At 43.5% G+C, this 21,848-nt stretch overlaps 1 protein-coding gene across 3 annotated transcripts in view; it reads right to left on the bottom strand.

The window, feature by feature from the left end:
* Positions 1 to 14,243: 14,243 nt before the first annotated feature.
* ATG2B (autophagy related 2B) overlaps positions 14,244 to 21,848 on the bottom strand; it is a 68,517-nt gene continuing 60,912 nt past the window's right edge. For 2 of the 3 annotated variants that reach the window (XM_059914957.1, XM_059914956.1), the window contains exons 39-42: positions 21,003 to 21,124; positions 20,606 to 20,760; positions 19,752 to 19,901; positions 14,244 to 15,547 (exon numbers count right to left, since the gene is read on the bottom strand). In XM_059914957.1, coding sequence (XP_059770940.1) covers positions 15,317 to 15,547; positions 19,752 to 19,901; positions 20,606 to 20,760; positions 21,003 to 21,124 — 658 coding nt within the window. In that variant the 3' untranslated portion in view covers positions 14,244 to 15,316. Of the gene's footprint in view, positions 15,548 to 19,751; positions 19,902 to 20,605; positions 20,761 to 21,002; positions 21,125 to 21,848 lie in introns of those variants that run through there. The other variant, XM_059914958.1, reaches the window with a different exon arrangement.

The raw sequence follows: 21,848 nt of genomic DNA on the forward strand, positions 1-21,848 counted from the left end.
CTCTGATAAGCAAACACCTGACTTATGGAATGCCCATCACATTTACCAAAGCATAGAGCACGGTCCTACAGCAGGACAGAAATTGGCAAACCCCACAATTAGGATTCCGTTGTTCTTCTACTGGGAAGGTCAATTATTCATTTGCAGATGAGGAAATTCCTGCCTTGGTTAAGAGGATCAATGCTGAGGGAGACATTAATATTTTTGAGTTCCCATGAGTTGACGTGCCTGCCTGGAATATTTCACACCTGGGTCCAGGCCCAGGCCTCACCTTGTAGGGCTAACTAACACCTGGCATGGCGGGTTAGCAAAGGGTCTGCTAGCATCCCCAGCTCCAGCGCCCCAGCTCCCACTCTCTCTCTCTCTCTGAAGGGCTGAGTACAGACATGGAGTTTCTTCTCCCATCCACTTCCAGCTTTGGGCCTGTCATGTGGGTCCACGGCTGCTGGCCTCCCTCCCCCGCCGCATCCACCATCCCATCCATCACGGGCACTGAGCAGCGCTAAGCCCCCCTAAATCACAGCCTGGGGAGACTCCCGGGTGTCACAGGGGACACGGGCAGTTTCTTGTTCTCTGGAGGTGAGTCACAAGTTTGATGAGGAGCAGGTGGGAAGCTCCCTCCTGTGACCTAGAAGGGGCTTTAAATATCATCACAATGAGTGCATGTCAAACTGGTGCCATCTGAATAAAAGCAGAACAATTATATCAACGTCAGCTTCCTGGCTGTGATACTGTACCATACTGAGGTAAGACGTTACCACTGAGGGATACTGAGTAAAGAGTACGAGGGATCTATGAAGCTAACAACAAGTTTTAAAAAGAAAATAGCATCAAGCTCAGCCCCTCCATTTCACAGACAAGGACACCAAGGCCCGGAGATGGGTGGAGAATTACCCAAGGTTACCCAGTGAGCTGGACTCCTGGGGCAGGGCTCTGTCCAGACCAGGGATGCCCACGAGGCTGGGAGTTCAGAGAAGAGACCTGAGTGCCAGGGATGCCACCATTTGAGTTGCCTTGATGGTGGCAGAGCTCCCTGTGTCTGGGGTCGGACTTAAGGCAGTGAGCAGGAGGCCAGGCTTACTTTCCAGGAGTTTCGGGAGACAGAAAAGTATCAGAAGGCCATGCCAGTCAATGGAGACTCTGAGCAGGGGAGTGTCATATTCAGGCCTGCGTTTCAGAGAGATCACTTCACTAGAACATGGACGATGGCCTGAAGAGCGTATTGGTCATCTATTGCTGCATAACAAACACCCCCAAACTTAATGATTTAAAACAAGAACCTTAGCTCACAGTTCCGTAGTTGACCACTTGGGCTGGGTTCAGCTGGGTGGTTCTTCCACTGGTCTTGGCTGGGTTCACCAACCCACCTGTGATAAGCAGCCAGTCAGCTAGTGGCTCTGCTTCTGGGGGTTGAGCAGGGGGGTGCAGTAGGCACAGAGCTGACTTCAGATAGAGTTAAAAACCACGATGGGATAGGCGTAATGATGGTGGGCTGGGGAGCACCCCAACCATGACCTTCCCAAACTCAGATGGAATCAGAGCAGCTAATTCATTCAGTGCTTTGACTACACATGTCGAGTGTTCAATCCAGGCCGGGTATTGTGCGAGGCATAGGGGTGCAGAGTAAATAAGACTTTTCATACCTTCAGAGAGTTCACAGGATGTGGAAGAGATCAGCCAGTGCAGCCTGTTCAATTTACTGATGGAAAAACTGAGGCCCAGAATGCTTTGCCCGTCCCATGGTGACACCAGCCATGTGGGGTCTGGGATCAGGGCCAGTTCTTCTCCTGCCATGTCTAGCCCTCCAGCTCTGTCGAGTGGCTCCCTGGAAAACACTTCCTGAGATAACCTTGTCTTTCCAATGGAAGTGCCTTTGCCCAGTGTTGATGGAGGCAGTGGGAGGGGCAGGAAACCCTTCCTCGCTCTTCTATGTGAGACATGACTGCTGCTCTCTAACGATTCTAGTTCCCTGTCCTTCTGGGCAGTGGGAGGATTGAACTTCCTCACCCTGTTGAAGCTAAGAGTGGCCTTCGCACTTCTTTGGCCAATGTGAGGGCACCCATGTGTCACTTCTAGGCAGGAGCATTTAAGAGCACAGTTCTCCATGCCCTCCTTTCCTCTGCCATAGCAAACCCTGGGGACTTGTGTCAAGACAGTGGTGTCATTAAGATGTAGAGCCCATCAGCCTGGACCCCTGAAGGACTAGAAGAGCAGGGCCCCTGTGTGAAACATGCAGCATGAGTGAGAAACCAACCTTTGTTGCTCTTAAGCTACAGAGTTGGGGGATGTTTTTTACCGCAGCAGAACCTAGCTCATCCTCACTGATTCACCAGGTTTCAATGAAGAGGGACTGCTCCCTAAACTCTGGGCCTCTTGCCCACCCCTTACTCCTCTCCAAGGAAGAAAAGTGATTTATCTGATTGATCAGTTTCAAAAAAAAAAAAAAAAAAAAGAACTGAACCTACAGAGCGCAGTTTCCTCCGTACTCGCTCTTTGGGAAGTGCTATCTGCAGACCCCGGGCTTCTCTCAGCCACGAGGTTCTTCCTCAGAGGCGGGAAGCTGGCAGCGCTGTCTGGGCCTGTGTGGGTAAGTCAGCCTGATTCTGGGATTCAGAACTAAGAAGCCCATTGTTGCCACACGCCTGAGTGACACTGCCCAACCAAGTTCTTCTCAGTAACAAAGATAACATGGCGGCCCCATCTGCTGACTCCTGTTGCCTCCTTTAGTTCAGAACTGAGGCAGGAAAACAGGAGTGTCCTCCAGCCCCAGCTCCTATTACCTTGCCCATCCCTTACTCCACGGGACTCAAGTTCCAAACATCTTGCATAAAAACATGAAAGCCTGTTGGTGAAATGCAAATCTGATTCTTGAGAGTTTTCACAAAATACCTTAGCAAGGTTGATGCAGGGTTCTTGGCACTAAGGACCTTTGGGCCCAGATAGCTCTTTGCTGTGAGGGCTGGCCTGGGCATTGTAGGATGTTTAGCAGCGTCTCAGGACTCTACCCGCTAGATGCCAGGAGCATCCGCCCTCCCCCAGTGTGACAACCAAAATGTCTCCAGATACGACCAAATGTCCTCTGGCAGCAAAATCATCCCCCCTCCCCAGCTGAGAACCACATTTTGGCTGATCTGATCCAGTTACTCAACAAAGACCTCTAGGAAAGGCTAGTGATCTGGGGGGACTTCTTGGAGGTGGTAGAATTTCAGCCCTTGAAGGACTGAACTTAACAAAGGGAAGGGGAGAAGCCATGGCACTAGGAAAGTGTGAGCAAAGGGAGGCTTGGAGGCCAGCACGCTTGGCGATGGGGGGGGTGGGGAGCAGGTACTGCACAAACAACAGTTGGAATGATTAAATAGCCAAACATAGAGAATCACTCAGCATTGTACATGCAACAAATGTTTGCTAATATCGTCACAGCAGAAGCTCTCCTCCAGTCCAAACAGTGACATCCGTTTATAGCAACTAGCCATCATTGATTTTGGCATCGTTCCCAGTGTTTAACAATAAATACCTCTCACCTACTCCCTGTGGCTTCTCCCAATGTTATTTTCCCCGCATCATACTATGGCCAACCTTGTGATGGGGGTGGAGGGAGCGGGTAAGACTGGGAAAGAGGGAGCAAAGGGAAGAATGTGATTCAGTCATAATGAGCAAAATATCACATTTTTAAGGAAAGACAGGATCCAGCAGACCTGGCTGAGAGGGAGGCCACTGAGATGAGCATGGAGGTGCACGGGTCATCCTGTCTTTATTTAAAATGTCACTCTTTTGTTCATCATGGGTGTTTTGCATTCATTTTGAGTTTTGAAAGACATTGCATTGAATTATTATCTTGATGACTGCTGTGCTCCTGTACTCACCTCCCCTTCCTTAAACTTTGTGCCCAAGGCAAGGGCCTCAGCCGCCTCAACCTAGTCCCAGCCCTGAGTGGCAGGATTCAGGGCTGGGGCTGCATTCCCAGTAGAGGAATGAATTAGCAGAGAAGCTTAAATAGGCTTCTGTTTCAGACTCACCTTTACATACCCCCTGCTGGGAAAACACAACAAAAATCTTTATCTGAATATAAAGCACATTTCTGTTGTCTCAGGCCCCAAATATTCCCTTATCAACCTGTTGTGAAAACTGCACCAGGGCAACTTTCACAAGCCTCTGGGATTGAGAGAGGGGCTGGGTCTGCTTTACCCCTCAACCCAGTATTTACAGGGAGAAATTAATTGTGAAATCAAATGACATTTTTATTTTAAATTTAAGCCATTTCCTCGACCGAGAGGACGCTGCCACAGACTAGCCTTGTGAAAGGGTAGGGATAGTTAGGATTTTTCCAAAACCTTCCCACCGTGTGCGGGGTCAGAATTTGCGCAGGCTCAGATGGGCTGCAGAGGCTTTGTAGGGGGCAAATGCTGGAAACCAAAGTTCCCACTCAGGAGGGGAGCGGGCGCCCCCTGCTGGCCTCGAAGGAGGAGTGCTCTTTCCCCAGAACCGTTTCTGCACACATTTTCAAAGCAAGTCCTTGAATGGGTTACAACAGATAGGTTACAAAGCTTAACAAAACATGGAAACGTGAAAAGGCAACAAACGCTCTTGAGCCCTGTTGGTGGGTAGGTCAGTAGGTACAACTTCTGTAAGAGGGCAATTGGCAAGAGCCACTCAAATTTTAAATGGGTGTCACATGTCATTGATTCAGTGTTTCCCCTCGTAGCGATCCATCGAACAGATAAACTGAGACAGGCTGACCTTGGGTGGCCTCGGCCAGCAGTGGCTTGAAGCAGGGTCTCGGTTCCCAGCCAGTGCTTGAGGTCGGGTCACGGCAGTGAGAGCACCGTATCCCAGCCACTAGACCAGTGGTCAGTGAGAAGGCCCTGGCCCTACGGCTTTGCAGAAAAAGAATTCCCACAAAGAAGGAAAGTAGTGAAACAAGTAAATTATTTATTAGGAAAAAAAAAGTACAGTACATGTGGATAGACACACAGGCAGCCTCCAAGAGAGAGTCGTGCCCTCGTGGCGGTTTGAATCACTTTTATGGGGCATTTCTTCCGGGTTTCCTTTGGCCAATCATTTTGATTGGCCTGGTTCAAAAAGTCCATATTTGGTGTATCTCAGTATCTTCCCACGTGTGCATGTGCATCTCTTAGCCAAGATGGATTCTACCGAAGAGGACTATGGGTAGATTTAGCCACTTAGTATCACTTCCCTTTTGACCTCCAAGGAGCCTTTCTGTGCATGTGTAGTTGGGGAGGTCTCCTGACTTTGAGAATGAGAAATATGTGGTCTCTTATCTTCTATCTTCTGGGCAGGGCCCAGCCTCCTCTCTCAATTGTCCTGTTATTCTTGTCTCGGAGTATTGGTCCACAGGCCCAAACTCAAACTGTTTGCCCCAGGGGCCCATCTATCTCCTTCCTCAAGGCTGGAACCTGGGACCCTTTGCTGCAGTGCTGCAATGCTTGCACCTGGACAAACATCTCCTCGAGCTACAAAATACAAAGAATCTATAAGAGACTAAAAAATAACTGTGGGTATGCACAGTTGGGGCAAATTCTGGACAAAAGATACAAAAAAAGACCAAAAAAACCCAACTGCCACTTCTGAAGAACTGGGAGCAAAATCAGGGTACTGTGCATGCCCCCTGCACTCAACACCACCAAAGGGGTGGGCAACCCACCTAAGCCACCCTCTAGCCTGACCCTTGGACACAACCCTACCCTCACCCCACATAAGGAATCAGCTTGCCCCCGCTCAGGGAGCAAACAAGGGAACCTGTTACTAGTTCTCAATCCCTCCTGTGACCATAGGGGCCCCAATAAGCCTTGCCCAGTTGCTTGTCTGGCCTCTAGTCAATTTCTATTGATTGGGGAAGACCAAGAACCCTGATTGGTATCAAAACCACTGAGAAACTGAGGTGCAGCCAAGTTAAGTGATTTGCTCAAGGTCAATCCTTGGGGTAGAGAGTCAGCTGAAACCCCAGCTCAGCAAATAAGACATAAAGACTAAGAAGATGGCTTTCAAAATGAAATCTGGTATGAAGGATTAATGAGGGTTTTGAAGAAAATAATATTTGAAAGAAAATGGGGGTGGGGTGAGGGGAAGTAAGTAAAACTTCAGTTTAAACTGAAATAGAGAAGAAAGGGAGGTATTTATTTGGCCTTAGAAGTGCTTATCGTAAATGAAAAGAGGATTTCTAACTATAGAGCTATGATATTGATATTGATTTTTAAATAGCATATTTGGGGAGGGGCGGTATTGTGCTTAACTTTTACTAAATGTTAAGTGTTTTTTGAGTTGTAGCCTTGAGGTCTCCATCACTCTAAAAATAAATGGGCCACATCTGGTCTGACAAATGCTCACATTAGGTTTTGGAAGCAACGGTAGTACTTGGCAACGAGCAGTCGTGTTTTCCTTTATACCTCAGTGAAATCTCAATTTAAAAGAATGTTTTACCCTCTTCTGACAGCCTTAGAAATTCCTACTGTAAGGCTGTGCTAATGCTCATTTTTCTCAGCAAACCCAAAACCCAAAAGACTTTGCCTCCAGCACCCTCCTTGACTTTTATTTCCAGATGCTACCCAAGATGTCCCCTTCAACTCAAATTTCCCTGTAACCAGTCAATCCTGAACATCAGGCTAAAAAGGGAAGCGGCTCCCCCAGCTTTCCCAAGGCTGCCCCGGATCTGTGTTTAACGCCAGGGAAGCAGATGTCTGGATGGCAGTGAAAGAGGAGACCAGGTGGCGTCTTCAAAGCCAGGAATTCCAATTCTAAAACTGCTCTGAGCGGCTTCTGCTGCTTTCCTTGGCTTCGTAAAACGCCATTCAATTTCTCAGAAGCAAAACAAATTGATTTCCATTTATAAGGAACAAATGGCTGGAATGATTAGCTGTGTCTAAGCTGTTTTATATTAGAGTTTGATGTATTCCCTCCGGGTTCTGAGTTCCCCCAAATCGAGGACCATATCTTTCATCTCTGGCCCAGGGCATTGCTCATAGTAGGCATTCGGGAAACAGTAACAAAATCTAACATCTACTTAGATGGTACTTACTCTGTGTCAGACACTGTTCTGATTAACTCATGTAATCCTCATAACAACCCTCATAACAACAATTATTAGCTCCATTTTATAGAGGAGGAAACTGAAGCACAGAAAAGTTAAGCAACTTCCCCAAGGCCGCACAGCTAACAAGTAATGCAGCCTGGGTTCACACCCAGGCAGTCTGACTCAAAAATATATATTCTTAGCCACTATACCAGCGGTTCCCCAACTTGTCCGCAATTAGTCACCTAGGGAGCTTCAAAAGTACACCTTCAAAAAGTACATTTAATACATTATATTGTGATTTAATTGGTCTCAGGTGTGGCATGGGTTTTGGAATTTTTAAAAGTTCCTCAGCTGATTCCCATACACGGACACATTTTGAGAACCGCTACATTATACTATCCTGCCTCATTACTCAGCAATGTTTGCTGAATTTAATGTGTTTGCTACAGGAGGAACTGCTTTCAGGAATGTAAACAAACAAGGAGGAAAAAATAATATCCAAACTTTGGTTGTATCAAATTACCCCGGAGTGTAACTGATCGTAATTCCAACAGAGTCTGTGCTGAGAGCATGGGTCTGCAGTCAAGACATCCTTGGATTAACATCTCTGCACGTAGCAGAGTGTGAGTGGAAAATGTTGCCTGCCACATTAGTAAACAAAGGATGTTGCAGCCATCAAGCCACTACAGCTGCCCTGATGGTGAGCCCTGAGGGAACTCAGTATGGAGATGCCCTGATGGTGAGCCCTGAGGGAACCCAGGATGGAGACAAATGACCTCGCTGCCACCCCCTCAGCCATGGCAGCTGCCCCCAGTGCTGTACCCTGAGGGGAATCAGGATGGGAAACCACGGGATACTGGCCCCAGATAGCTAAGGTGCACATCAAAGGAATGCTTTCAAGGAACCCAGACTCTTGCATCTTCCCATACACAGAAAAGTGCTAAAGTCCTTAACTTGAGATACCTGATTTTCTTTAATTAACGGTAATCTTTTGAAGTCCAACTACCTGGTCTTCGTTGCAAGAACTCCTATGTATCCTGGCTCCTCCCTTACCTCTTCAGAGCAGTCCCTCAGAGCTGACTGAGAGGCTGTCTTCTGGGCTTGAAGTCCTCAGAAAGATTGCCAAATAAAACATAATTCTCAACGTTGAGGTTGTGTATTTTTTTTTTTTCCAGTCGACAAGAGTCTGGCTACGTGCCCACCAACCCCCATTTCCTTCCTGCCTAGGCACACAGCAAGACTACATTACCCAGCTTCCCTTGAAGCTAAGTGTGATCACGTGACAGGATTCTGACCAATAGAATGTGGGCAGGTGTCTCCAGCACTAGGCTGTCCTCTCTTTCCTGTGAGGCCGATTCTGAATGGGGAGGCAGAGCCACAAGATGGAAGGGGCCTGGGATCTTCCAGCACCACTTAGGGGAGAGCTGCCGGATATTCAGGAGCATTGACTGGACTTGATGTAAATGAGAAATAATTTTTTTGTTAAGCTGCTGGGATTCGGGGGGTTATCTGTCATCAGTGACTAGTGTTCCTTAACTAGTACATTGTGTGGCTTTTCCTAAGGTCACTTATCCTAAGCCTCAGTGTTGTCATCTGCAGAATGAAGACAATAGGACAAACACAAATCATGTCTGAGTGCTGGACAGCTTTCATTGGCCCCTCCAGATCCACTCTCCCCCCCTCTCCCCTGCTCTGCTGGGGAGGCTGAGCCTGAGATACTGCAGTAAGTTAGGCTCAACCTATGGGACACTCCAGCAGGAGATGGGAAAGCAGGAGCCTGAGGGTGGGGATTTAGTGGTCTGGGTCCCTCTGGCTACTTGGCTCCACCAAGGCCACAGCTGCCATCAGGCAGCCCTCTGCTTCAGCTGCAGGTTCTGTGAATCACTCTCTCCCTTTGTCCCCTCAGGCCTGTGATGAGGCTGAGCACTGCTTCAGTCTCCTGATAGATGGGACGGGGAAGGAGCAGCGGCCTCATGTTCCTGCGTCCAAGGAGAGCAGGAGAAAGTCAGACCCCACCACTGACTCACAGAGCTGAGGCCCAGGGTCGGCTCCCGAGGTGCCAGTGGATCTCCCTTGCTCCTGCCCACCTATGCTAAAGGAAGTCCCTTCCTTACACCTCCTGCAGTCGCCCCAGTGGCCCTCTGCTTCCTGCCAGGACCCTGGCCGATACAGAATGTGAATGCCATGTTGTTGAGGTTTGAACAAAGTAGTAATCACACAGTAAATACTTAACAAATGTTGAATTTAAAATGAGAGAAATGCCACAAAGGTTGTTGAGAGGAGTGTTTGCTGTAATGAATAATGATGTAATAAAGAGGTGAGGGTGGCTGGGCCTGTCTGAGAAGGGTGATCTTTAAGCTGAGATAAGGAGGAACCGGGCAGAATATTCCAGAAAGGAATGTGGGGAGGCTCTTTGGCACTGTGCTCACTCCAGGCTGCACATGATTTTCACCAGGGGAGCTTTCGGCCCAGTGGTTTGCACCAGGGGGCTTTTGCCACCCAGGGGACATTTGCCACTCAGGGGACATTTGACCATGTCTGAAGACATTTTTGGTTTGCACAAGTGGGGATGGGGTGCTACTTGCATGCATTGGGTAAGGCCAAGGATGCCGCTAAACACCCTACAATGCACAGGACAGCCGCACAGCAAAAACGTATCCAGCCCCAAGGGCAAGATTTCTAAAGTGGAGAGAATGTAATTTAGCCCTACTCCCAGACTTAAGGACTGTGGCTGGAGCCCAGCCAGGAGAGGGGAGAGGGGTGGAGACGCAAGACAAGCAAGTCTGTCTGACTCAAGTACTCTAAGAGCCTTTAATCTCCATTTTCTAGCAAAATTCCTTTCTTGCTTTCCTAATTACTGAAGAGTTTTCACTAATTTAGACAACTGTACAAGTTCCTCTTTATTTAAAGTCCTAGAATGAGCACAGGCTTTGGGAGTCAAACCATGTGACCTTAAGCAACTTCCCTGACCTCTCTGAAGCTCGGTCTCCTCCCCTGGAGAGGAGGGACTATTATAAGCACCCCTCAGAGGGGCTGTTGAGGTTACGTAAAGAACCTGGCTCACAGCAAGCGCCTCACAAAGGTTCCCTTCCCTCGCTCACGAGAGTCATGTGTGAAGTGTGTTGTGACTTACGATTTTTCCATGATTGCTCAAAGTGGATGGTCATACGATGACATCTGTCACATCAAAACTTCTTTTACAGTACTGTCTTTAAGAATAAATAGTTCTTTTAAATATTCCTTTTATAAATAATAATATTCCTCCAAAAAAGAACAGGTTTTTCAAGTATTTATCTAGGTCCCTAAGCCCAAAACTATAAGATGTGTTTGCGGCAAGTCTACATTGTGGAGATAAGATAACTAATGCAGTGATTGATATCCCAAAAGGGGAAGGAGTGGCAAATTCTAACATTATATGCCCTATATATCTCAAGAAATCAGCAGCAGGTAGCTACTAGATTTGCTATTAGAAGTACTTATCAGTACAGGATCATAGGAACACCATTTCCCAATAACAGGATCTGACACAGACCTACCCTCTGCCTCAAAAACTATTTTATACAGGCTTTTTATACAGGGAACATTTCTTGGTGAAAGACAATAGTGTTTAAAGCAAACTCCAAAGAGTAAATATTTTAATTTTCTTCAAGAATATTCTTAAATTCATAATACTTTAGTCACACTAACAAGTTGACATTTCCACAAAAATACTCATATAGCATCAGTATTCTTAAAGTATTCATATCCATAATTACCTCAATTAGGAAACTTAGCAATGACAGTCAACATATACAACATATGCTTTTTACTTCTGGTGAGATCAATTCAATGTCTAAAATAAATCAGGATGGATTAACATAAGAGCTGAATTGGCGTCCCTACCAAATTTCGCAATGAGAAAAAGCAAACAGTCCTGTGTGACTGGCAAGTTACACAAACAATGTAAGACAAATCCAACTAGAAATTGGAAGCTGCCATTTCATATACACAAAATACATGTGAAACAGCAAAGTAAACATGTTTCTTAAAGGAGGGGCTGCTATCTCAACACCCCCAGAGCATCAGAGATGTCACTGAGTCAGCCAACATCACATCTACAATCTCTTGAAATACATCAGATAGCCATCTGGTGCTTTTTATGAAGCAACATGCTTGAAACCAAGGGGCCAACACTGGTTACAGGAAGCAAAAATGTCTAACACCTCTGTTTTTAAAAATTGCTGACATTTCAAATTATGAATTGTTGAAACTCAAGTTTCTCATCCCCAAAGAAGCCGATCATGGTGTGTTAGAATGCCTTCTCTATCTCTGATTTGCAGACACTACAATGAAAGGAAAATACTTCTGATTAAAACTAGCTGACTTGCAACTGTGCATGTAAAGTCTACTACAGGGAGCAGGGCCTAGCATGATCCTGAAACTTTTGAGATAAAAATAAATTGGCATTAAAGCACTCAGTTATTCTCAATGAAAAGACTGACTATACCTTCCAGGACACAGAAATAAGATTTCTTGGTAATGGAAAAAAATTTTTCTTTCCTTCATTATCTATACACTACCCAAATAACCTTCCTTTTTAACCTAAGACTCACAAATTTATATTAATATTTGAGTTATTCAATTTAGTACCAATGGGTATGTTCAGTTGATGCATTTGCAGATGCAAAGTATCGCTTTGCATCTAGATGCACAGGCCCTTACTTTCACGACGCTTAAAGAGCTTTATAGACATTTTCTCTCGTGTCTTAAGTAGGTCAAGAGGATATGAAGGGAAACAGGGAACTGACTGCTCACCACGGGCCACTAGCCCTGCCACACTGCCACAAGGCTGAGGGGTTCATTTACACCCCATTCAGGTGTGAGAAAACTGAGGCGGGGCAAAGGTAAATGATTTCTCTTAAGCTGAGTCATGCAGCTTTTTACGTATACAAGATCCAAATTAATGGTAAGATAATTAATTGTTAATCCTAAAACTACTTAGTGCAAGTGTGGATTCCTCGTTTAAAGCTGCTTAACTTCGCCTCCGCCCTCTGTCTCTCATCTCTGGTGAGAGCACACACGGTGCACAGAACCTGAATCAACGGTCCCCGAGGGTGGCGAGCGGCCCCCTGAGGAGCAGACGTAGTTGTTTGGACTGTTTGGGAACTGAACAAAGGCATCAAACCTACAAAACACAGTTTTTAAAGGAGATGGAAGTGACGCATAGCAGGACGCAGGAAATACTGGTTTTTAGTCTTTTTCCCATTTTAGGCACATTGCTATTTGGGAAGATTTTTTTTTTTCTTCTTAAAGTGAGTTCTGCAATATAAAAATATGGATGTTAAATATATGTGCTTAAGTGGGAATCCAAATTGGACCCAAGCTTTACTAAAATGAAAGTCTTCGCTATGATATCTAGAAAAAAACATTGCATCCTATCTGTCCTAAAAGGCAAATGCTGAGCAGACATTCTACTTGTAAATAATAGCAATCTGTGGACAGACAGGAAGGGAAACTGGGGGATCCTAATCAAGAGAAGATGTCACCATGGCCTCTGCTGCCTTTATAACGTAAAGTGGTCTTAACGTGTTCCTGCAACACTGTGAGGTTCTGAAACTCACAAACGTATCCTGATCAAGCTCCTGACCTGGACCCCTCGGGGAGAAACGTACGTGGGCTCAATGCAGCAATACGTGGACATGCTCAGTTTACTCCATTCAGAAGTCAGCCTTGAAGGCACCATGGCCGTTCAGAGACACGTTAGTCTAAGAGATCAGCGCTCTGAAGGAGCCGTGGCTACTGTGGGTGTGATGCGGCCAGTGCTGTCGTTCGACAGTTCGACACCACCACCCGTCCCAGGTGTCAGAGGCCTGGGGCACTCAACGGAGTGCCACCTCCCACGCCATCATTCACATGCATACACACGCACGCTCTACTCATCCGAAAATCTCTGTTGGGCTTTGTCGTAAGAAACCCCTTCGTTTACAGAGAGGGACACAGAAGCTCAAAGAAACTCAGTGTCTTGGCAAAGGCATCCACTTGGTAAGTCACAGGTCTGGCAACACGAGGATCCTGCCAACACTTTACTGCGTTGTGGTGACGTAAAAATTCGAAAAGACACTACTGAAAAAATTAAGGATATTTAACAATGCCTAAGTATTCAAATATAGAAAGGACCTCTATGTAAACATCTCAAGTAAAGAGCATCCTAGTTAAGCTGACAATGACTAGACCCTTGATGCTGAATCTTTCTGAGACACAAGGTTTCTGTTCCCAAACATGGATTCTATTAAAAGCAGGTGCAGGAGGGCAGAACAGAGAGCCATGGAAATTACACTATAAAGACATAGGTTTAAATGGGACTTATAAACCCTATTTGTCAAAAAAACAGGTCCATTTGCAACTCAGAGTACAAAGAAGAGGATGATTATTTCTCCCTATACTAATTATTTAAGTTCAATTAGATATAGTATGGAAAATACATTTAATAAAGAGATTTTATAGTTTTAAGTTTGAGCAAGTGTTTTCCAGTCTGATTAGTCATCAGAGATATCACACACAGCACGTTCCCTTATAAGGAAAAATACTGGTGTCAACGCGAGGGTGCCTGGAAAGCACCCCGGAAACAGGCTGAAGCGTCATACAATAAACAGCCATGGCTAGTGTTTACTCAGGACCACATTCTAGGTGGACTCCATCTAATTGGGGCCGTGTAATAAACGGTCCTGTGATGCTTAAACAGGTGGTTTTCTGAGCACTATCCTTTTAAGTTTTTCAGCAGTAAATAGAAAACAAAATTAAATTAAATGTTATTTAACATAATTTTATAAATTTTAAATGTTCAGATTTTTGGTTTACATTTGCTTTCTTGTTTAGAAAGTTTAGAGAATGAAATTGATTCAACGTCATTTTCCAAACCCCAAAGTGAAAGCAGTTCTGAAATCCAAATTCACCGCGATGACATCCCCCGACTCTAGAAAATGAGAATGTACATCATGCAACTTTAAACAGTGGATGGATACAAAGTCCTCTTTTTTCTTTCTGCTAGGTTAATCTAAAGTTAGAGGCTGAGTTCTTGAGAACAATTTCCCTCTCACTCCTAGGTAATGATTTACTTGATATTAACCAAAATCAATTTTGAGAAACTGTTCCCAAGGATCTTGGAATAAATTCTAGAATTGCATCTATGAATATGCTCTAAGAGAAGCAAAATATTCATGGAAGCATAAAACAATTTTACCTTTAAATAAAAATACTTTATTCATTCCTGACAGATTATCAAAATGTACATTGTTAACCAAGTAAAAATGGTATTTTGAAATAGCTGACTAGGGCATATTTGGAGGATTTTTGGTTAATTTCAAAAGAGTGAAAACCACTTTCAATCTCCCTTTCCACACATTCCTAATAACCTTGCACTATACCTGCTTAAAATTGAATATATAAACAATTAGATGGGCCCCAGTTCATTACAGAATGCACATTTTCATTAACATTTAGAATGAATGAAAGTTATTACATTTGAGTTACCTTCCTTTGCCAAAAACCTTCAGACTTACCCCTCTTTATAATTTGTGTAACTCTATAAATTACACGTAGAATATAGCACATGACTTGGATTAATCTAAACACACACACACACAGACACACACACACAATAAAGTGCAACACAACAGAACAAGTCTGCGACATTCACGCTCTCAGACTCCCGCAGAAGGCTCTTCTGAGCAAATGGAAACGATGTTGTTCTCGAGTGCGGGAACACTAAACCCAACAGACTAGGTTATTTTTTCCTCACGGGTATTTATATTGAAAATCCTATTTGTTTTACTTTCCCTGTGGCTTCTGTCTCTCATTTTCAATGAGAGTTTCGAAGCTGTGATTCTCTTCAAACCTGGAGAAAAACCAACTCCTTAGAGCAACATAAATAGTGCTTTCAAGGTGCTCAAACGTTCCTGAGCACCCTGTACTGTAAAGGAGGTTCCCACTGACACTGTCTGTAACCAGGAAAATTACAGCCATTTTAATAAAAGCAAGCATTCCACTAACTGGGCAGCAAATGCTTTATGGACTTTTGACACCAGCCACCAAACATTTCTATTCTACAGGCAAGTACCAAACTAGCCCTAAAATGTCAAAAGGTTTTGGTTGCATGTTGTTTTGATACTAAATTATGTCACTAAGAAATGGTTTTGTTCCTGAGATGAGCACAATAAAATTAAACGAGTTCCCTCTACAGCTGCCAGTGGGATACTCTGTTCCTTATTTCCACCCTCATTATCTTCATAAAGAATCACGTCTGAAATGTCAGTCTTCTCCATGGCGCCATTTCTGTGACTCGTCTTGCCGAACGTCTGGTCTAATTTGGTTTCTCATGCCACCTAAGACGTTTGATGTTGCTTCTGTGGCAACGATCAGAGGTTTCACCACGGCTGGAGGGATCTGGCGCAGGACTTCACCCACGGCGCCAGTCACTCCCCTGCTCTCGTGTTCCCGGGCTGCGGTTTCGTAAATGGTCTGAGCCGTGTCTGCAATTCCCTGAAAGGGGGGAGGGGAGAGAAGGGGAGTAAATCACTGGTCAGAAAACTCTCTAAATTATCTCATAATACACACTTTAGTAGAGTTAATCAACAGCAGGTTTGTAACTAGACAAAAACCAAAACAAAACAGAACCTGTACTTTTGAGATAAGCCAGGATAATTATTTTTATGACAATTCTAATTATAAGGGAAAGTAAGATGCAATTATTATGATTTAGCATTTTGTTGTGACAGTTGTGTAAACTACAATTGTAAACTACAATTTCACATGGGGAAGCTTATAGAAATAGTTAATAATCCAAGAGCAGCTTTTCTGACACTAGTCATCACTCTAGTTAAATCAAACTTAGCAAACAAAGCTTCTTGAATAAATATAATCACTAAATGAATATGGTGATAGCTCCTTCGATTCAACTGTAACAAAAAAACCTAATTTGACTAAGCTCCAGAAAATAATTTAATTTGTTTTAAATTACTGGCTATGTACTAGAAGAGGTAACTGTGGAACATTCAATTAAGATAAAAGGCTAAATAGAACATTTTACTGGATTAAACAGAGAAAATTCTGAGAACATAAAGCAGGAACATGTTTAATAATTAGAAACAAAGCTTCTGTAGCATTTTTCATCTTTCTTATAACTGTGTAACAATAAAATAATCATGATTGCTGAGCTTTAGAGCTGAATATGTAAATGAGTAGGTCAAGCCAGAGTGGTAAAATGTCACACATGACTTTCAAATCTCCACCATTTGTCTAATTCAAAATCCCTTAGGGGCCACGAGGCACTATTCCACTGTGACCATTTCAGTGATGGGCACGACGAGAGGAACTCTGGGCTCTCCAGGGAAATCAAGGAGCTTTGTTCTAGTCCAAAGTCTAGCCCTCACTTTGACAACCTGATAGGAGTATCATTTTTACACAGCACAGCAGGCAAAAAACATGTAATACTGTGGCGGGGAGGGGGTTACAGAAGAACTAAAAAAAAAATGTAAGTGCTATTTTTAAAACTATCTACAGAATAACAGCCAATAAGTAAAACCGTCACTACAATGAAGAAGATGCTTACAATTTATACATTTGCCCATATCCTCCTCCTGCCTGCTCCCAGCTCCCCTCCCTAACCCACAAACAATAGGTATTAGTGTATCATAACGTGACGATGAACACCACCAAGCAAATTCAAACCTCAGCTCCATCACTTAGCTGTGTGACCTTACACAAGTGCTTTAAGAGGGGAATGAAAATGCTGTAGGGATTGTTAGAGTTAAATGAAATAATGCACCTAAAGAGCCCGGTACAACTCAGCAGGTACTAAGTGCACACTGAATAGCTCCTAGATAAACTACTACTTCCCTCACCACTGCTCCCCAACCACCACGAGACCTGATCATGCAGAGCGGGGCTCGGCAAACTGTCCCTGCAAAGGGCCAGGTGGTAAGTATTTGCGGGCCACACAGTCTCTGTCATATATTCTTCTTCTTCCTTCTTGTTTTCTTTTTACAATCCTTTAAGACTGTAAAAATCATTCTTACTAGAAGGTCCATATAAAAACAGGCATGGCCCAGATCTGACCTGAGACCTATCATTTGCCAACCCCTGATCTTGTGAAGCACATGGGATGTTTCCTCTTGATCTTTGAGTTACCAACATATAATAGGAAAAGAGATAGTATTTATCACCACTTAGGAACGTCTATTTTAAAAGTTTTCTAATACAGAATTCAGACTCCGTCTAATCAAGCACACCTACCACATCAAATCATGCTCACCTTCCTTCCTCCCTTCTTCACACAGATGGTTTTAGAGAACTAAACATTAGACCCAAATACCTGGGCTCCGATCCAGGCTCCACTACCATCTCACCACGGTACAGTGGGGAAGCCATTCTTGCAGACCCCGTTTCCTCATCTCTAAGTCAGGAAAACCACCTATCTTTTAAGGGTTACTATACTCTTGGCACAGAGTAAGCACACAAATACTTTTATTTAAATGAGCATAGATTAAATTAGGGAAGCATTTTGTGAACTGCAAAGTGCTATGTACCCAAGTGCTATTATATCCTGCTGCAAACTGGCCCTGCTACACCTTGAAGCCCAGGATCATTTTTACAAACCTGATTTCTAACATGTCTGCTGATTTCTGGCCCAATCCTGACATCTATAGGAATAGGTGTGACTGGTAATTATCTCTCTTTATTCTCCCGACTAAATCTCTTTTTAAGAGAGGTGATCTGTGGTCTTGCCTTTATTTATCCACTAACATATTTCTTGGGGGCCTCACTTCAGTCTTCTTCCCACCATTTGGGACCATGTGGGCTTCTTTTGTCACGTAAAAGACTGTCCTAACACACTTCTGCCTGTCAGAATATGACAGGGAAAAAGATCATTAATGAAATCTTAATACACAAATCATAAGTAAAATGACCTCAAACTTCATGACCTATGTCAAAAAAAAAAAAAAAAAAAAGATTAAGACAAGGAATGCTAAAAAAAGGAAAAAAAAATAATACTAAACTTTCTTTGGGTTATTTGTATGGAAATATGTTAATATAAATGTTTCAGACATTACATGAAATTGCTAAAAATCTTATATGTTCTGGTATAATGTTATCAGTCATAATTCTAGTTATTATTTTAAAATGTATAACTCAGAAATAACTAAATTTCCTTGTCAGTTGCATTATTATGAACTTTCATCAAATCTTTAACCGTGGTCATTTTTAAGTCTTTTGTCATTTACAGACAGTTCTGGGTGTACTCTGATGCTTTTGCAAAAATGTTCCTATAAAAGGGTTTCATCTTCAAGGAATTCATGGAAAAGACTCTGACAAGTACAGGTTTCTGGTAACTGACTATACTGATGAACTGAATGAATAAGTATTCTCAGAACTCTAATGGAAAACTGATGAATTCACAAAAGTGCTAACAAAAGATTAAGATGAAAATCAAATTAATTACATGGGACTGAGTGAACTGATGAGGATGATTATAATTTTTGTGATTTTCTGTTTGAATAAGAAAAAAAAAGAAAAAAAAAAGACAAGGAATGCTCCTGTCAACACCCATAAAGAACCAGGATTCACTGGTGCAACTAAATTACAATTTGTTAATGCTTAATAAGTGTCAAGATTGAAATAGTTACAAATCACCAATTCCACCCTTAACAACTTCTTGCACATACAAACAAAGGGGCATTTATATGAACATTCCAATAGCTGTATTTCAGGGAAAAAATGGAACTTGGGACTTCCCTGGTGGCGCAGTGGTTAAGAATCCGCCTGCCAATGCAGGGGACATGGGTTCGATCCCTGGTCCAGGAAGATCCCACATGTCATGGAGCAACTAAGCCTGTGTGCCACAACTACTGAGCCCACACGCCTTAACTACTGAAGCCCGCACACCTAGAACCCGTGCTCTGCAACAAGAGAAGCCACTGCAGTGAGAAGCCCACGCACCGCAACGAAGAGTAGCCTCCACTCGCCGCAACTAGAGAAAGCCCGCACGTAGCAACGAAGACCCAATGCAGCCAACAATAAATAAATAAATTAATTAATTTTTTTAAAAAGGAAACTGTCCACCAATAGGAAGATAAATAAATTATGCTATATTCATACAGAGAAATACTATAAAAGTTTAAATTAGATCTACATATATCAACATGGATATATCTTGAAAGACAAAAAGTTACAGAATGGTACAGATGATACCATTTATGTTAACTTTTAAAATATAAGCAATTAAGTATTTGCTTATGAATACATACTTATATGAAACTATAAAAACATGCATAGAAAAAATATGTACCATCTTCAGGATAGTGAAGGCATGGGAATGGGGTCAGCATTTGTGATTAACCTGAAAAATTTTATTTTTTAAACAAATCTGCGGAAAATACAGCAAAATATAAACATATGTTAAGTCCACTGGTGAGTCCATGGCGTGTTTCTACTACTCCTTGTTTGCTTCTGTATGTAAAGAGATCAGTCTTCCCACTAGATCGCTACTCTTCTCGTGAGCCTGCAGGTCAGGACACAGCCTCCTCTCTTACCTCACACAGATATCTGCACTCACCAGCGACAGAACAGTCCCAAATCCACCCCAGGGGTTTCTTTGGAACAAAGCCCAAGCGCCAGATGCTCTTTAGATGAACGTCAGGAAAGCACGCAAACTGCTCCTGGCCTGTCCCCTCGGGTGCCCACTCACCTCCTTCACGACGCTGTAGGCCTTGGCCACACCTTCCCTCAGGTCCACTGGCTGGTGGGCTAAGCGGTGATGAGGGAACCTTTTGATCTTCTTGGGTTCGATAGAAAGGGTACCAGGAGACACCATGTCATAAGCAGTCTCTGCCGCCGCCTGGATCATTTTATCAGAGAGTGAAAAGTGAATCAGAAAACAAAAAAAGTGCATCGGAAGAAAGTCTGGAGGGTTCAGCTCCAACAGTGCACTTCGTACGGGGCGAGAGGAAGAGCAGAGGGACGCAGGCACCCTCAGACCGGCTCTTCTGCAGCACGTGAATGCTTTACAGCAAGAACGTATCACTTTTATAACAAGAACGTTAAAGTGTACATTAATAACTCATATCTGGATTGAGCTGAATTTTTCGGCCCCTCCTCTGCCTTCTGAGAACACTCTCCGTGTTACCAGGCTAGCCAAGAATGCATGGTCTGTGAACAACTGGATACGGCCAAACGGAGCTTAATACTTAACATAACAAACCTTAATACGACTAGTATCAGATCTCTAATGCCTGCTTTACATTCAGCTATGATCTTTTCATATAAATGTGGTGAAATAAATCCTTGGCTAACTTAATAGTTATAATTTACCTGAAAGAGGCAAACAAATTTGACACTGTAGCCCACTGCTTTATTATTTAACTACTTATTTAACACTGGACAGCTAATCAAAAAAAAAAAGTTAATGATATGAAATCATTGCAAATAAAATATTCTCACTCTTTTATATACTTTCACAGCACATTCTGAGAACAGAATAACCGAACTGCTTACAACAGCCCTTCCTCGTTGTATAGATCAAGCTAGTCTTTGAAAAGATACCTGTATGGTTTGAACCATTCTGTTCGTGAGTTCTAGAGCAGCCATCGCTGTCGAGGTGCCAAAGGAGGCAGCGCCTCTCTGAAACCCTCTGACGATGCGGCCGCCCTTCCGGTACTGCTCAACTGGCAACCAGACCAAGTCCTTCAGGCCTTGCACTAGAACAGCAGCCAACACACAGAAATCAAGAGGCGTGCTGGAGCTTAGATCTCTGCTATCATTCCAACCCTCGGGTTTTTAACTCCTAAAACGGGAGGCAAAATTTTGTACGACTAACATGTAGGTTTTTCTAGAAAGATGATCCTCACGTAGATTCTCAAAGGCATCCATAACCCCAAAAGAGTTAAGAATCACTGATCAGGCAAAATAAATTATCTTCTAATTAAAAAAGAACACTCACCTAATTGCACTAGTGAATGCATAGGCCCAACGCCTCCCAGAATTCCTGGCAGCTGGTTCTTCTTAATGTCAGTAAGCCATTCAGTGATTGCATATGAGAATAATTTGTCAACACCTAGCAAACTAGAGTAAATGACTGTAAGTATATAGGAAGGAAAATGAAATTTATAGGTTTAGACAAGTTTGGGGATTTTTTTTTACTTAAGACAAAAAAAGAGGGCTTCCCTGGTGGCACAGTGGTTAAGAATCCGCCTGCCAATGCAAGGGTCACGGGTTCCAGCCCTGGTCCGGGAAGATCCCACATGCCGTGGAGCAATGAAGCCCACACGCCACAACTACTGACCCTCCGCTCTAGAGCCCGTGAGTCACAACTACTGAAGCCCGTGCGCCTAGAGCCCGTGCTCCTCAACAAGAGAAGCCACCGCAATGAGAAGCCCGCGCACCGCAACGAAGAGTAGCCCCCGCACACCGCAGCTAAAGAAAGCCCGTGTGCAGCAACAAAGACCCAACGCAGCCAAAAATAAATAAATAGATAAATAAATAAGTTTATTTAAAAAAAAGACAAAAAAGAAAATGTACAAATAATAAAGACAAAATTTTACAGATTTTCAATTTAAGTATATCCATACATCTATGTATACACATACATTTAACCCAACTCTAATGCTAATAATTTCTATATAAGGCTTAGGTAGTATATATAAGTGTGCTTTTCCACTGTTCTAACTTCTTCAACATCTAAAGCTCTGGCATAGGGTTAACTCAGTGTCTATAAATTGCCAGACAGTTCTTAGCTACTAAGAACCATTACCTTGTGAATTTCCAGTCTTTTCACTAAATAGGCTAA

This window comes from Balaenoptera ricei, chromosome 2 (genome assembly GCF_028023285.1).
Source record: "Balaenoptera ricei isolate mBalRic1 chromosome 2, mBalRic1.hap2, whole genome shotgun sequence".
Classification (NCBI taxonomy): Eukaryota; Metazoa; Chordata; class Mammalia; order Artiodactyla; family Balaenopteridae; genus Balaenoptera; species Balaenoptera ricei.